Below are 17756 nucleotides of genomic sequence, written 5' to 3' on the forward strand. Positions count from 1 at the left end.
TGTAGTTCAGAAAGGCCAGTGAAGCCCTAGAAGCAAACATTTTCCCTTTTAATGAAACCATAATAGATTAAGAGGGGCCTGTCTCTCCACAAATATTAAAGCAAGAGATGGATTGCCCTGGCGACCCCAGAGAGGGTTCTCCTGTGCACAGCTGGTGTGGAGACACCAGGGAAACGGCGTGGAAAAGAGCCACAACAGCTTCAGGGCAGATGTGGCACAGGCAGGTCGGTGCCGCTTCCCTCCACTGTCGCTGCTTGTCCCCAAACAGCCACCCTGGGAGTGGAGCTGTGCCAGGAAAAAAGAAAATGGAAAGCACTTTGGGGGTCAGAGGAGGTGTTTTTGCAGATGTTTGGGTTATTGCAGGGTTTTGCCTAAAAGGAGGAGGGAAGGGGAGAGACAGTGGGGGAAAGGAAATATTTATCAAGCTTTAAAAGAAGCAGATGGTGGCAGTGGAAGGGAAAGTGCCTGTGGGATGAGTCCAGTGGGAGTGGGATTAGTCCTGAGCTTGTAAAGGTCTTTAAAGTGCTCCTGTTCTGGGCCACCACATCATCGTCAAAGCCTCAAGGTGCTCTGCACCAGCCTGGGGGCTCGGGACAGGGCAGGGTGCTGTGCTGCCTGGGAGGGGTCTCAGGGGCTTGGCAGAATCGTCCATCAGCACCCTCAGTGCTTTGTCCTGGCAGACACCCAGCCGGAACTCCTGTGTCACCATCCCAGCGGGCCCCGCTGCCACCTGAGCTGTCCCCAGGCTGTGAACCATCTCCAGCCAGGACTGGCAGGGGCACGGTGACCCCTCCAGCACTGGCAGGGGGATGCTGGCCCTGCTGGGACTCGCTGGAGGAGCCACTTGCCTGTGACTGGCAGGATGGAAATCTGCCTAATTAGCACCAGTAAAAGCAGCAGCAGCAGCAGGGGCCCAGGCAGTCCCTGCCAAGCAAACATGTTCAAATCAAACTGCAGCTCCTTTGCTCCAAAGTTTACAAGATGTTTCTTTCAAACCCTCATTAAGCCCTTCTGTCGTCCCCCCCGTGCCTCAATTACGATGCCAGCACACACAGCCCTGCTCCAACCCTGCCCCAGCCCTGCTCCTGCTGGGCATGTGGATGTGGGCATTGCTGGCACAAGTGGCATGGAAGGGTCAAGGAAGTCTGAGGGATTGGATTTTCCGCTGTCTAGGTCACCCTGTAGACACAGCTGCCTCTGTAAAAGCCCCAGGACAGCGTTTGGAAGTGGAACTGGAGGCATTTCCTGGCCAGAGCAGCCCTGAGTGCAGCAGGACAGAGCCTGACCTGGAGTGAGCTGGTCCTGCTCCCACCCCAGGCAGGGCACACAGGTACCAACCCAAGCTGTTCCTTGGCATCAACAGAGCACTCTCACATGGGAACAGCCTAAGCCCTGAACACGGTTTTTGGAAAGAATTTAATTCCTTGGACTCTAATTAAAGTGCTGAGCACCAAGTCCTAGCTCTGGGTGAGTACCTGGGCTGCTTCTCTGCTGCTGGCACAGCCCAAAACTGTCCCTTCACCGGGTGGTGCCTCAGGAGCTGGGATACAGCCCTGAAAAAAGAGCCAAACCAAAGTCCCATGCTCCAGAGAGATTTTGCTCCTGAGCTGACACCTGCCATTTATCCTGAGGGTCTGGGAACGCCTGCCCAGGGCTTAGGGCTCCCAAACTTTGTGCCAGGGGTTGGCATCCCTTGGCACGTCCAGCCTGGGAGCAGCGAGCAGGGTCATGCCACAGGGGAGCCCAGCCAGCTCCAGGCACTGGAAAAGCTGGAGCACTCTGCCAATATTTACTCAGCACTTTGGGCAGTCAGTCCTCACCTTTTGCCATGCTCAGGACTGCGTCAAGTGCAGTTTACAGGCAGCAAGATGCCCCACAGAGAGCCTGAGAGGCGAGGAGGGAAACATTAAGAGGGTAAATTAGATGGAGAAACTCAGCTCAGCCCCAAGCAGAGCGTCCCTCCTGCTGCCCTGAGCACAGCATTCTCTGAGCACTGCCGGGCTTTGGCTGGACCACATGGGCACTTTCCTGCCCTGTGGGGTGTCCCTGCAAGCATCACCCCGTGCCTGGGCTTTGCAGAGGCTCTGGTGAGGCTGCCTCCATCACCTGCAAGGTGATAAAAGGAGAAGAGAAAGAGCTGCAGTTCATTGCTGGGCGTCTGTGGCCTCCCACCACCAGCTCCTGGCCAGGGCCCCGTGAGCTCAGCCAGAGCAAGAGCCAGAGCCAGAGCAGCTGCAGCAGAGCCTGGCACAGCCAGCAGGTCTGGGTGAAAACAAACAGGAGGTGAGGCAGAGCCAGCACGGCTTGTCCAGTCCAGGGGGAGTAGCACAGAAGGATTTTGACTGGAAAAGATCTCTAATGCCATCAAGACCAACCATCAACCCAGCACTGCCAGCCCCACCCGTCACCTTATCCCAAATTTCCACAGCTACACCTGTGTTAACTCCCCCCAGGGACGGTGACTCCAGCACCTCCCTGAGGTGTGGGATGAGCAGCCCAGCCCTGGCACCAGGTGGGAAATGCTGGGCTCAGAAAGGATCTGTGCGCAGGGACTGGGGTCGGGGGCAGCACAGAAACCCTCCCATAGAGCTCCCTTGGAAATACACTCCAAACTCTGCAAAACCTGTTTGGATTTGTGAGGTGGAGGAAGAACGGTGAAAAAGCACCAGGAAACATCAAGTTTCAACACTCACAGGGTTGTGTTATTCCCCTTTTGATGCTACCTTTTATTTTGATTAAAAAATGCTTTGTGGTCTGACACAAACCTCCCTCTTGCCTGAAGAGCCAACGTCAACACAGAGCTCTGTGAGCTCCTCAGAGGGAAACGTTTAGAACTACAGAATGAAAAAATAAAAATTAAAAGCAGCAGCCTGATCTTTTCCGAGCTTTGCTCCTTCCTTCCCAGGCGCCTTCAGCATTTTTTCTCTTTTCCCTATGAAACATGGACATTTTGGGGTCCTACACCCCTCAGAGCTAAAGCAAAGCCCAGCTCCCAGGTGGGCAGTGTCCAAACCCCTCTGCTCCCACCCCTGGATATCATCCCAGGGGAAAGACTCTGGTTGGCTTTTCCATGCAAAATCTCTCCTCTTGGAGCCAAGTCAAACACTTTCCCCTCTTGGCATGGTGTGCAGAGGCCAGCCAGGCTATCAGCAGTTATTTAGTTAATGCTGGAAAAACCTTGGATCAAAAGAAAAACAACATTTTTCCCACAGAAAAATGCAATCTCCAACCCCATCCTGTGCTCAGTTAAAGCAACGCCACTAATTAGGTTTACATCTACCCATCCCACACCCTCTCCTGGGCCAGCAGTTCCCTGCCCACCCTTGTGCAGCCTTTAGCCAGCTTTTCTCCAAATGAAAAAGGCCATGAAAGGCATGAAATTGGGCAAGGACAGGTTTACAAATAACCTCAGCTTCTGGAGCTTGGCAATATTCGATTTCAGCCAGAGAAACTCAAACCAAGAGGGACCTTTGCCAAATGGTCTGGCACCAGGGCAGCCAATGCAGGGAATTCAAGGTATTTGTGTTACAGCCTTACATTTTTTTCTTGCTGTGGGAGCAGGGAAGGGGGGATTCTGTACTACCACCTGCATTTCTGTGACTCTGAGTGGCTCCAGCCAGGTCCACTAAAGCATCTGCCCGTGTGGATGCATTTCAGGTCCACTGGAGGGTGTGAACCTGTTTATTTGTGTGTGTTTGTGTCTCTGCACTCCGGCTGTTTGTTGGAACAGGCTGCACTTCCCCTTGCATATGTCTCTGTGGCTACGTGCCTGACTGCGTGGGAGAGCTTCCCGTGGCTTTTTGGTGCCATTCCCAGGCAGCTCCAACAGCAAAAGGCACACTCTGCAGAGGGAAATTATTAGACAGCAAGGGAAGAAATGGGGAAGAGCTGAGGAAAGGATAATTCACAGAAAATATTCCAAATGGGCAAAGAAGTGACAAAGAGGGTGGTTTTGATGGCTCCTCCCGGACAGATGGAAGAGAGGGAACAGGGGGTTTGGGAAAGGTGAAAGGGAGAGCCACAGGTGCCCCATGAGCTTCCAGCCTGCATTTTATTCCCGGTGGTTTTAAAGGGATTCTTCCCACTGGCCCTTTTCTGGCATCTGAGCCAAGAGGCAGCGGGAGCAGCAAAGCTTCCTGCCAGCACCTGCACGGCTCCCAGGAATTCCAGGCCCTTGACACTGCTGTCCCACAAGGCTTTTCCCAATGGAAAGGTCCTCCAGTTCCTCCCACAGCAGCTCCACACGGCAGCCTCCAATAAGATGACCAACTGGGATGGCCAGCTCTGCAGTCCTGAGGGAACCCAGGGGGTCCTGTCCATTCACAGCCCACCCAGGCCATGGAGCAGCATCGCTGGAGTTCCCTCCTGGACAAGGGTCCCTGGGAGTCCCATCCATTAGACTCCTATCAATGCCCTCCTTGCTTCATTTCTTTAACAAATCTTCCCCGTGCATCTTGGTGGAAACAGCCCAGAGATAATAACAGTAGATATAGGTTGACCTATGGGATTCCTGGAGTGATCAAACTGTCAGATAACAGAATAAATCTTTCTCATGGGCTGGGATTAAATCAGAGTGTTGGCTGCTGTGGCTTCTTATTTATTTGTGTTCTCTTAAATTGCATTTCCCTTCCCCCCATGAAGAGCATTGGCTGCCTGCAGCTGTAAATTACTGCAAACCTTCTGGTGAGTACAGACACTGAGTCTCTTAACCTTGCAAGCATCTCCTGCTTCCCTTAATGATCTCTGAGAGCTCTCAGGAAAGAGAAAGCAAAATGGAGAACATGATTTGATGGGAAGTTCATACCTTGACATTGCCCAGCAGCTTGACCCAGCCTGCAAGCCCTCAGTGTGGAACTCCTGGGTGTTTCATGGCCTTGGATGCAGGCAGCATTTCCTCTCTTCTTCCTCAGCCTCCTCCTGGCCTTGGTTCCCTGAAGCACCTGGGGGCTGGGGCTGGGCTGTGCCTGCAAAGAGCCCTGGGGAACTGGGAATCACAGTCATGGAACCACAGAGTCATTCAGGCTGTTAAAGACCTGTAAGAAAAGGTGGAACAGGGTGCCCAGAGCAGCTGTGGCTGCTCCTGGATCCCTGGCAGTGTCCAAGGCCAGGTTGGGTGAGGCTTGGAGCAGCCTGGGACAGTGGGACGTGTCCCTGCCCATGGCACAGGGTGGCACTAGATGGGCTTTAAGGTGCTTCCAGCCCAAACCATTCCACGAGTTAGGATTGTAAGATCATTGAGTCCAACCTTGAACCTGGCACTGCCAAATCCACCACTAAACCACATCCCGGGAAGGGGCCGTGGCCCTGCTCTCCTGCACGAGCACATTCCCAGAGTCCCCATTTGCTCTGGCAAGGGCAATACATGGATAACTGGGCTCAGACAGCATCCCTAGGGCTTGGCTTGGAGATCCCTATGACAGCTGCAGACAGGACCCAGGGGCTGGCTCAGGAAGGGTGCTTGGAGAAATGCCCAGAGGGGTTTGGTCTCTAGTGACAAGTTAGGAGAAATTTTTGACAGAGTAAAATATGCCCTCCTTTAAAATATTTAAAACAAAATAAAAAAGAAGAAAAAAAAAGTACAAACCAAGGTGTGAAATTTGCTGTGAAATGCTTCTGGAAAGATTTCAACATTTCAGTGCTTAGGTCCTGGTTTCAGAGGAGGCTCCTGCCTGACCCCCTGGTGCTCCTCCACCTCCCCAAGGTGAGCTGCAAGGGAGGCAGAAGGGAGATCCAGGGAAGCTGGGGTGGATGCACAGCAGGATGTCAGTACAGGCTTACAGAGGAAAAGCTCTGAACACTTTCCAGTCCTTCCTTGGATCAAAAAACTTTCTGAATTCCACCCCAACAGCCCCCATTGCCAGAATGCCAGTGAATTCCCAGGAGTCTGCAGAGCCACCAGCACATCCTCAGGGACAACCTTCCCCATCCCAGCCCTTCCCACAGCCACTCCAGCCTCTCTGCTGTGACCTAGACACTTCTTGATGTAAATCCTGAGGAAAAAATCAGACTTTGAGACCTAGTTCCCAACCAGACATTTCTAATGAATCTAATTTTGTAAAAACAAAAATCCTGGAGATGCCAAGTCAGCCAATCCCTCTTCAAACCTCATTAAGTGTCCCATGGAGCAGGGAGAGACGAGCTGCTCCATATTCCCTTTTTTCTTGCTGTTTTACACATTATCCGTTCCGGAATGGTGAGAGCTGGATCAGTAGGCAGCACCTGAGGTGTTCATGTGCTGGGTCATCAGAGGACGGTGGATCTGCCAGCACCTGACACCCCTGCAGCCACAGTGACCGGCAGGGGACAGGCAGCCACGTCCAGAGCCAGCCTCCTCTTTAGAGTTCTGGCAGCTCCAGCACCCAGCTGAGCCCACAGCATGGGCAGAAGCAGCAGCCTGGGTGCCCTGAGCGAGTCTGGCCTCGCTGGCACTGCACTGTCCTTGCCCGGGAGCTCTGTCAGAGCCCAGCAGGGCAGGGCAGGGGGATGCAGCATCATTGTCCTCAGGGTGAGAGTGAGTGATGGGACGTGCTCTCCCCAGAACAGGGGCTGCCCTCAGCCCTTCCCCAGGATGCCACACGCAGGAGAACAGCCCAAAGACTCCAGCTCAGATAAAGTCAGGCTGGGTTTAGGAAGGGAGAGGCGAAGCACTGAGAGATTTTCTGAACGTGCACAATGAGTCGCTGTCAAATTCCACTTTTGCCTTACCTGAAGTACCATTCTCCAGCCCACCAGCAAACGGGCATTTCTCAATCCACTGGCTCCACCAATGCAGTTTCTTTGGGATCGAAGGTCCTCCCATTGCTTTCTTCACCTCCTGGGACTGGAAAGAAATTGTCACTTGGCCGCTGACCCTGAAATGCAGAGAGTCCGGCACATGGAGATGTGGGTCCATCCATGGAGACCTGGGTGCAGAGCCGTTAATGTGGAAAGGCTGACTGAGCCCCCATTGTGTGCATCAGAGATCCCCTATGGACTCCAAGGGCCCCGGGCTGTTTGGGAAGGGGGAGGTCAATTCCCTGCTGCCGTTAATCTGCAGAGACACCTGAGATCACAGATAAAGAGCAGGTTAAAGTTCTTCCACCTCTTCCAGTGGGAACACCTTCCCTGTCCTGTGAACCTCAAAGACATGACACTAAAAGGAAAGTTAAATGATTCATTTGTTTTTTGAAACCACGTCCTGAAAAAAGTATCAAATTTTTTGGCCAGAGGAAAATTGTTTTGGCAGCCCAGGCCTCCAGAAGCTGTTTGGGAGTTCATTTTCGTTGTCTGAGTGTGCTCACACATCTGTGATTAGACACTCACTCTACAGCTATTTTTTGTTAACCTCCTTATTTGAAATTCTCCCCAAACTTCCCAAACAGGATTTTCTTGTCCAAGCATTTGTGTTTTGTATCCGTGCTGAAATACTGCTTTATAAATAGCAAGAGCTTTATCTTGACTCTAACCAACAACCTCAACTTAAAGCTAAATGCATAATTTACTGCAAATTAAACTTAATGGGACTGGAATAATTATGTTGACTTTTGGAAGTACTTAAGGATAAATACATGATTAGATATTTTGCACACCGTGAGGAGATATTTATTTCAAAATACAAATTCTTCCCATTGAGCCTTTGGATGGAACATTTAGAGGTGACATGAGCAGCATAGAGATTACAGCCCAGTTAAGGCAGCTTAAATAAATTATCCTACAGCACTCAGAACACTGGAGAAATGGGAAGCCTCTGGAAGAGCACAGTGTCTGTGCCACTGGATCACGGCTCCTCCGTGAGCACATCCCTGGATGGGTTCTTCAGCCTCAGCTGCCAGTGCCCACCGTGGATGAAGAGCCCTGGGCATCCCCTGGCTGTCCATGTGAAAAAGGTCATCCCACCCCGCCAGCCCTCCCCACACTTGTGCCCGAAAAACAAACCAAGCAAGGACGGACGGGCACATGGCCCTGCCCCAGGGACAGGAGCGGGACATGTTTGTCCTCAGTCCAGCCTCTGCAGGCAGACAGGGGCAGCATGGATGCCGTGAAGGTCTCTGCAGGACAGGGATCAGAGAGAGGATGGAGAGGATGAGCCCAGCCTGAGCCTTGACAGCTCTTGGACTCGCAGGGACATCCCAGGTGATGAACGGGCCACTGGAATTAATTGAATTGGGTTTTGTTTTAAGGAGTTATTCTGCCAAGGTTAATCAGGAGGGTTTTTCACAGCCTCCTCCAGCCCTCCACCCCTGCCTCTGCTCCACCCCTTGGCTCGAGGCAGCTTCTAAACATGCCACATCAGAAGGAACTAGCACAAACTTTAGAGGGCTGAAGTGCCATAAGCTGCTGGGAGGGACAGGGATGGAGCTCCAGGTGGGACCGTCACACTGGGAACAGCTTCTCCTGAGCCACTGAATGAGGAAAGGAAGAGGAATCCCTACCCACCATCCCTTTGAGAACCTTGGTCATGGCCCTCGATACCTGGGTGGGTGAGATCTGGGCACCCTCCTGACACTCCCCATGTCCTGCAGAGGTTTTGGGGCTGTGGGCTCTCCAGGGGCTGGATGGCCACGGTGGGGCTGCTGAGGACAAAGCTGAGCATCCACTGGGAACACCGGCCCCTCTGGGCAGGTAGAGGGGGGTGGGACAGGGGTCCCCACCTGCCACCTCTGTACCAACTACTGGACACCCCTGAGCTGGAGCTGAACTCCCCGACACTTCCAGTGCTGTCAGCCAGGATTAGGGAACAAGCCTGTGGATGGAATGAGAATATCCAGGTCACCTCCAACAATACCATGACATTGGCTTAAGGAAATTATTAGCAGCTCTACCGGACATGTGTGCTGCAGATAACAGCACAAAGGAGGCATGGGGCTGGCAAAGAGCCTAGAGTTGGGCACTGGACATGTATCGGGATTAGTTACTGACATGCAAAGTGCTCCCTTTAAGCAGCTTTGATCCATCCGGGCCTGGCAGACCAGCAGTAGGACCCAAGTGCCTCCAGCCATGCCTATGCCAAACTCTCCTGGCTCTGCACAACAGGAAAAGAGTTGTGCAGGGATGAGGAGAGCTCATCCCATCCCACCCCATCCCCAACAGGTTACTCACCAGGACGCGCTGATGAATCCAAGGTGGGACAGAAGGACATCTCCACAGGACATTACAGGATAAACACCTGGACTTCTGCTCCTGTCCTGGCTCTGAGGCCCTGTTGGCTCTCTGGGCTGTCCATGCCTCTTCCAGAAGTTGCAGGAATGAAGGGAGGAAGGACTCTGATGCACTCTGAAGCCCCTGAGCACCCGGGGCCTCAGAACCACCAAACCCAGCGGCCACCACCCTTGTCCCCACAGAACTGCTCCATTTTTTTTACCTTAATAAGCCACAATTCTGGGTTCCTGGTGAGAGCAGCTGCTGTCTCTCTCTCTTCAGAGCAGCCTGAGCCCACCCTGCCCTCCAGGACAGCCCTGGGGACACAGAGCCCAGGCCCAGGGACACCCCTGCCAGGACTGACCCCACACACACAAAGCCCTTCCCAAGGGCAGGATTTGGTTTCAATTTGCATGATTCTCCTTTTTATTATTTATCAGTAAAGTGTAATTACTGCTTCCTTCACAAACCTTAATTAAAGATGAAAAACAATCCTGACAAGTCAATTAGATTTTTTTCCTTGGTCTCCATTAAATTAAGACTCAAGTGTTACTGGAAGTGTTTCATACCACAACACATTTAACTGAAGGTTGCTTTGTAATAAATAAATCACCGAAGACAATGCAGCAACTTTCCCTGAAGGCTCTTCTTACGACAGGATTTCATTTTCCAGCTGGGAAATGCCCTGGGGCTCTTTTTCCTCCACACCACCTCTTCCAGAAATGGGGAAGCTCCATCAGAAGTTGTGGCCAGCCAGGGTGGCCAGTAAACCCTGCACAGTCCAAGATCTCCAGGAAGGAAACAGCAAAGCTCTGGAAGCACAAGGCAACCCCATCTTCTCTGTGGCATGAGGGCTTTGTAGGAACCTGGCCCTGCAAATCTACTCCCAAAAATACCCTTTAAAAGATAGGGCTGAGAGAGAGGCTTTTTCTGCACCTCAGGGCTCCCCACATCACAGCTCCCAGCTCAGAGCTAGGAAAGAACTCCAGAGGCCATCACAAATTTGGAACATTTATTTATGCAACTGATTTTCTTAAAAGGAAAGAAAGCCAAAAACAATATAATAACAAAATAATTAAAAAAACAGATAACAGCTGGATGTGCGTGGTACAATCCACATTTGATGTGTCCCTCCCTCTGTCCCACTGCTCCATCCTCCTCCATGGTGGAGCTGTCTCATGGTCCCAAGTCCCTTTGGCACCAGCTCTGGGATGCTGCCAGCTTTTAGGATCACTTTGACTGCATCTAGACAAAATTGTTCCAATTTGGTGTTTTTCTTGGCTTTTAATTTTTTCCTTTTTTTGTTGTTTTGTTTTTATTTTAAAAAAAAAGCACCACTCCAATCTGTAATACCAATAAACATTATCCATCTTAAGAACAGTATTTATATTTTTATATATAGATTTCTATATATATATTACTATGTACAGGATGTCCTTGCCTCATGTCAGAAGGGCATCTCAGTAGGAGTTGGAGATGGGTTGGGTTTTATAGCACTTGGATTTCAAAATCTGCCCTTCACCAGAGATGCCCTAAAAAGCCGGAGACACCCAGCAAGGAGGTATCAAAATAAAATAAAAAGGAAAAAATCCTGATTTTAAAATATATATACAACTCCTCCAGTCTCTGTTATCTCTGTAGGACTAACTGGGGTTTCAACTCTCCTCCTTTTCCTCTTTCTGGCAATACTTTACCTGCAGAGCCCTGTGGGATGCTCACTCCCTCTGGCCCACAGGGAGGATGTGGGTGGCCCAGGCAGCAGCATCCCTCCAGCTCCCAGGGCTGGACAGCCCTGAAACCATCCCATTCCCAGGGATTTCAGAGGCTCAGCTCGGCTATTTTTATACAAAACCAAATGATTTCTGCACCCAGCATGTAGCACCTTCCCTAGGACAGCACAGATGGTCTATGGAGAGATTTGGACTGGGAAAAGGACACTAATTTATCCCAGTGTGAGTACTGGTGTAGCCAGGTACTGGTGTTACTGGACCATTTGGGGGTAAAAAAGACCTTTTCATGATGAGACAGAATGGGCACACAGCAGGTGAGACAGCAGAGATGGAAAGAAGGAAGGAATGATGTCATATAGCCCTTGGAATAAGTTATTGTTAGGCTGTGAACTCCTCAGGGAGGAGGTGGGAGAGCCAAGGGTCTGGGAGGGTGCTGGAATCCCCATCACCACAGCGGTGGGACATCGTCCGCGGGGAGAGAGGGCAGGGATGGCTCTTCTTGCTCTCCTTCACCCTCGGAAGGTGGATAGAAACATTTGGGTTTGCTCTCCAGCACACAGCCATTTCAGCTGTGCACCTTCATGACTCCTTCGGGAGAATTCCCTGGGCAAAGGGATCACCAGCCCCAGGCAACCAGGGCAAGGAAGCTGGCCCTGCCTTGGGGAGGTGGGGCTGGAGGATTGGGATAACACAGATGGAGGGTGAAGGATGGCAGATGGATGAAAGACAGGGTTGCCCACGTGAAACCTCCAGCATCTGAAGGACAGTTTCTCATCTGCTCTGCTCCATCCCCCCAAAAGTTGATGGTGAAGGGTTCTGCCTGGCCCTCAGGACAGAAACAACATTCCCTCAGTTCCCCGGGCAGACCCCAGACATCCAGATCCCTCTGGATGCACCTTCCCAAGGCAATTTACCTTCCCAAGGTAAAATGTAATTTTATTACAACCAGGCTGAGAGCAGAGTCCCCGTGAATACCACAACATCAGATGGAGAAAGTGCCATTTCACACCCACCTGCAGCAGGATGGAGCTAAAAAGCATCAGGTACCTTCAGCCACCAGCCCCGGTGGCACAGGACTGGGGGGACCTTCCCCTGTCCAGCCCCAATGCACAGCCACAGCTTTGGCACAGCTCAGCCCAAGCCAACACCACCCCAAAACTGATCCTCCTGCCCCACCAGGCCCAACAAAAGCCAAAAGCATCAACAGGCAACTGCCCAGGGGTGGCATCCAGGAAATATTTGGGATGGACCCAAATTTTGAGGATTTTGCTTCAAATGCAGCGATGCACAAGGGAAGGGTTAAAAACACACCCAGTGCCAGTGGGACATCAGGAGAAATTCACTGTTACAGATGGAGAGGAAGGTGGGGAGATGCTGGGGAGCCATCCCCTCAAAAGCTTTGCAAAAGCACCCAGAGGGTCCAGGTCAGTCCCTGCAGAGGGACATTGCATGGCCAGTGCCCCCCACTCCTCCCATCCATGTCTGTCCAGAGCTGGATACGCAAAGGGTTGGAACTCACAGAACTACAACAGGATCGAACTCATGGTACCAAAGGGCAGAAACTCAAGAGCTCCTGGGGGGTATTTGCTCTGGCTCAGAGCGAGTCCCACCGAGAGAAAACCTGCAGCAGCCTCCATGCTCCTCGAGGAGCAGCTTCAATTCCACGCACATCTCCCAGTATCCATCCCTCTTTGCTGGGAAACAGCCTCAGCTCCTTCTGGCCTCCTCTTCCTCCCCTCCCTGGCCTCCTCTCCAGCAGCTTCAGAGACCCACCAGCACTGCAGGGCCACATCCCGCACACACCAAGCCCAGGCTGTGATTCCAAGGAACGGGACGACTTGTGGGATCCACCCATTCGGACACACCCAGGGCAGGGAGGAAAGAGAGAGTGGAGGATGGAGAGCGGCCAACACATCTCCCATATCCTTTCGTTTTCTGGATCCAAAGAGGTTTCCTGGTGGGTCCTTTGCTGTTTCCCTCCCCACTCCAAGCAGGGACACAGCATCCAGCTGGGAAGCATGGTTGGCACAGCCCCTGCACAAGCCCTTGCTGCCCCTCTCATGGCCAGGTGCTATCTGGTCTCCAGGGATTCCAGGTATTCCAGTGCTATGTCGTAGCAGAAATGGTACTGCTCCTGTTTGGAGAGAGAAGAGAGGGTGTTACGATCCTGAGGGAACTACTTCCCGAAGTTAGCGCTATCAGAGGAAAAACACGTGTCAACAGCCCTAAGGAAACGCCTGTCAGGGCCCCCTGACAGTTCTGCTGAAGCCACAGCCAGGAAAAACTCCACTCATGGCAAACAACACCCACTGCTGGGGCAGGGGCATGGTGCCCCAGATCCATCAGCTCCACACACACTGAAATGCAGCATTTTGGGGACACACGGCACCCCAAGGCAGAGACCAGGACTGCAACATCCCCTTACTGTGAATTTACCTTTATTCACCACCTCAGATACAACCAGCACTGGGGGCTCAGCAGGCACATCACCTCAGTGACTGACATGTGTCAATCAAATGATGGCAGAGACATGGGAATGATGGAGTCTGGGGTCACAGGTGTCCACAATAAAACCTTAGGCAGGAAATTGAGGAGTTTTTGTTTCTGAGTTCAGCAGAGGCTGGAAAAGGGGACAACACCCAGCAAATATCCATGATTGGACTGGATGGAGAAGCCCTGCCCTGGCTCCCAGGACATTCCTTTATCACAAATTCTCTTGCCCGGCAGGACTGAGCTCGCTCTCCCAGCTTTTTCTGAGACATCCAGGGATGGTGTCAGCATCCTCCCAACCTTCACTCCCCATCAGCTGTGCAAAGGGAAAGCCCAGAGTGGGTGACTCCTGGTTTTATAACAAAAATCCCTGAACTGGGGCTTGTGAGGGCAGATTCATCCATCCCTGTCCTTTTCATGACCTGTTCCCATGCTCTCCTGCCCTTGTACAACTCACAGCACAAAAACTTCAGGAGAGCTCTGACAGTGGCAGTGCCCATCCCAGGAGATGCTACTCCAATGAGCAGAATCAGAGCGGGGGGAAAAACCCCAAACAAATTAGGTTTTTGTGCTGCTACAGGCACTGGGACATCAGGTGGGAGCGCTCTGGGTGTGACCGCAGGGAAGGAGAGGGGAAAACTCATCTCCCCATATCCTGGCTGCAGGATGGGGATTGGAGCCTGAACACCAGCACAAAAATCCTGTTATCCCTCCCACACAGGTGGGTGACCACGGGATCCCAGGAGGGAGCAGGCAGAGGGGGAGAAGGACTTCAAAGCGAGGAGTCTGTGGCAGCCCAGATGAAAAGCACATAATGCTTTTTGGATTAAGGAAAGGGATTGTTTCCATTTATCATCATATGAAAATAACCCCTGGGGCAAAAAGAGGGGGAAGAGGCACAGGCAGCTGGAAGTGCTCTCTGCTAGGCTGAGCTCCTTACACCAGGCATGGATCCGGCCTCCCAGTGACTCTGGGAGATTGAGATTCCCAGAATAGCCAGTTCAGGTTCATTTGAGGCGGGAGGAGGCTTGTGTCCTGATGGGAAATGTTGCCTTTTTTAATACCTTTGCAATTTAGCCCAATGGGTCTGGTGGCTTCATGCTTGTCACATCATCTTTCCATTATCTGCATCCCTCCCCCCTCCCTCACCTTCTCCTCCGCTTTTAATTCCTAATGCAAATAACATCCCCTCCTCAAAACCATTTCATTTTACAACTTAGGGATTTTATAATCCAAACAGGGTAAACATTTCCAGCTGACTTGCTTTTAAAACATCATGGGGCACCTGGATCCCTTCACCACGGGGATGGACACGCGCCCGCTCCCTCCCCTGGTCCATCATCGGGGGCCTGAATTAGGGCAAGGGCTTTTTGCCTTGACCTGCTGCCAGCTCCAGCATCCTCCTCAGGACTCATCACTCCATTACTGCTCCCAGCAGCTTGTCCACCTATTCGTTTCACTCCAAGTGCTCATTCCCTTTTACACTTCCAACAGGAATTTATCAGACTCCACACCAGCGCTGCTCCCAATGCCACAAACCTTCCGAAGAACCACAGTTGCATCCCGTGGGTTAATGTGACTCTGCCTTACAACTCCTGGGGAGGATTTACAACAATCCCAGCAGTGACTCTGAGGCCATGCTGGCATGGCAGGACAAAAACAAGTCCAAGGCTGCTTTGAGGAGCTGCCTCACTTCCCAGCCCATCCCAGCACAGCGCTGGCATTAGGATATCCATGATGCTCATCAGGATTTGGGGTGGAAAAGGCAGCGTTTTTCGAGGTGAGCATCCCCAGCACCTCTCTTCCATGCTGGGATTGGCAGCCAGGGTGGACAGGGAGGGTCTGGTGCTTACCAAGGTCTCCACCATATTTGGTTTGTAGTTGCGGAGGGTCTTGGCAGCGAAGAAAACATCCGCCATGTTGTGACACTTGATCATCTCTAGGATCATGGTGGAGGCACAGAAGGTGCCACTCCGGCCACCTCCATTCCTGGTGGGATAAACACACATCAGTGGCAACAGAGCCCCCTCCTGCTCCCTCTAAGTCTCCCTTTCTCTGTCTGACCCTGCATCCCAGGGGATGTCCCAGAGCAGGGGGTTGTACCTGTACCAGGGGACCTGAACCTGCTCCAGGGGTGGCAGGACAATGACCCTGCCCTCCAACCCTCACAAGAGCATGAAAACATCTTTTTGGATCACCACAGCTGAATCTTGGACATTTGGGCTCAGCTTCCAGCCCTGCCATGGATGAACTCCTTGTGACCTTGGGGAAGCTGCCGTGTTCCTCCTGCCCTGCGCAAAGGTGACCCTGGGCTGGTGACACAGTGGTACTGCTGCCTGGAGGAACCACCCCACATTCCACGTGGGGCACTGGGAACCTCCCCAAACGCTGGGCTGAACCCCTGTTCCCACACCACCATGCCTAAAGCCTGACAGCAATGGGAACAGGGGAGAGGAAGAGAGAACACAATGCCAGAGCTTTATAAAGCATGTTCTCAACTTATCCTTCAGCTAACAAAGATGGACAAGGCTGTAATTAGTTTTTGATTAAAGGCTCGCCTGCTGTCTCTCCCCATCTGCAAACGTGCTGGGTCCTATCCGAGGGGAACACACATGGTGTTTGTGAGCCAATCCCACAGGGAGGACTGGGGTGGAAACCATCTCCAGACTGGACAGGGCTTGGAGCAACCTGAGGCGTCCCTCCCACTAGAATGAGATAAGCTTTAAGGTCCCTTCCCAGCCAAATCAAACCATGATTCTCTGTTCCCCTCCGCCAATGAGCAGCAAGTGATGGGAGTGGCACAGTTCCTGCCACGTCCCTTCAGAGCCCGTTACACACACATGATGTGGGGACAGGGCTGGGACCTCTGCCAAGGGTGGGGGACCAGCACAAATGGCAAGTTGGTGTCAACCCTGCTAGGCATCCACCTCATGGAGGAGGTGACCACAGGGTGGGTCACCCAAAACACATGGTGTTTGTTTGTGGCAGAGGTAGCCCCATCTGGGGCTTTGTCCCCACTGCAGACAAAGTCACCCCAGTGAGGGCTTTGTGGAGGATCTCCAGGCAGAGCTGTAGACATGGAATCTGGAGACATCTCTCCCCCAGCAAAGCCTGCTCCTCCCCAGCTGACACTCACAAGCAGTGCACCACAGTCCTGCCATCACCACTTTCTTTCTGCCACCTCTCCACCTGGGCCAGGAGGTGCAGGAAGGACTTCTTGGAGTCCGGGGTGTCTCGATAGGCTGACCAGCGCAGGTACTGGAAATGCCGGACCATCAGGTGTCCCTCCTGCAACTGGAAAAGCAAAACTCATCAGCTGGAACACATGGGCTGCCCTCATTTGCCTCCACTGGAAGTTTGACGGAGGGCAGGAGGGGTTTGCCATGCATGGACAGTAGAGGCAGAGAGGAAAACTCTTTCCTGCTGCTTTAACATGGATGGTTCAGCCCTGGCCTCCAGCTCACGTTCATTCCACCACCCCATCCCACCCAGGAGAACTCCACTGACTTAGTTTATCTGACCTCAGAGACCTTGGGCTGTCCATGTATCCCCCAAAACCTGTTCCCAGGCCCCTGAGCCTCCCCATGGCTTCTCCATCACATCCTTCTCTTTGCAATCCAAAGATCCATGGGATGTGGTTCCGTCATGCTTGCTGTAAACCAGGAGGCTGCTGAGAGGCTGCCATGGAGGCGGGAGCTTAATACCTGATAATCTGGTTAGTTTGGAAACCTAATCTGGTTAGCTGGATCCAGGAGGAGGAGGAGGATTACATCCACGGAGCTCAGCAGGCTTCAGCTGGGCAGATGTGGGACTCCTGTTCAGGAGCACTCGGAGTATCCCGAGTATGGGATGGGATGAGACCACAGCCACCCCACTCCAAACACAACCTGGGGCTTGCAGCTCATCTGTGGGGAGCACGTGGAGGAGAAAGAGGGGGGTCAGGCACAGATGGGGAACACTCAGCTCTGGAAGGCTCCATTCACCCAGTTTCAAGTGCCTGCTGCATGGGATGAGCACCACAGCTTCATCCAACAGGACCAGGTGTTCCTGTGGGGGAACTGATATTCCTGGGGACTGGGAGTTTGGGGCTTTTGGTGCCCACTCCAACCTGCACACTTCAAACAGAAGCTTTCCTGAACCTTTTTGGGAGCTCTGATGTGAGCTGGTGATGTGCTTGTATTGGGCTGACCACCCCAGGCTCCAGTTTTTGCTTCCAGCTGTAAGCCAGGAAGGCAGAGGAGGAAAAGCAAACAAATAAAGGGAGTTAAAACAGAAGAAAACTCCTTTGACAGCCTGGGAAGGCAAGTTTTGGGATCTGCTTTCAAGTGAGGTGAAAGCTCTGGAGCACTTGTGACAGCCCCAACGCCCATCTCCATTCCAGCAAGGCTTGGCACAAAGTGGCTCCATGCATTTCCCAGC

General features: G+C 52.4%; 1 protein-coding gene across 3 annotated transcripts in view; it reads right to left on the minus strand.

Moving 5' to 3' along the window:
* Positions 1–10114: 10114 nt before the first annotated feature.
* The window catches only part of PTPRU (protein tyrosine phosphatase receptor type U), a 56617-nt gene continuing 48975 nt past the window's right edge, over positions 10115–17756 (minus strand). For all 3 annotated transcript variants that reach the window (XM_066204230.1, XM_066204229.1, XM_066204228.1), the window contains 3 exons: positions 16474–16631; positions 15191–15326; positions 10115–12981 (listed from right to left, as the gene is read on the minus strand). In XM_066204230.1, coding sequence (XP_066060327.1) covers positions 12919–12981; positions 15191–15326; positions 16474–16631 — 357 coding nt within the window. In that variant the 3' untranslated portion in view covers positions 10115–12918. The remainder of the gene's footprint in view (positions 12982–15190; positions 15327–16473; positions 16632–17756) is intronic.

Source organism: Chamaea fasciata, unplaced genomic scaffold (assembly GCF_029207755.1).
Source record: "Chamaea fasciata isolate MVZ Bird 193981 ecotype frontalis unplaced genomic scaffold, bChaFas1.0.hap1 SCAF_26, whole genome shotgun sequence".
NCBI classification, from domain to species: domain Eukaryota; kingdom Metazoa; phylum Chordata; class Aves; order Passeriformes; family Sylviidae; genus Chamaea; species Chamaea fasciata.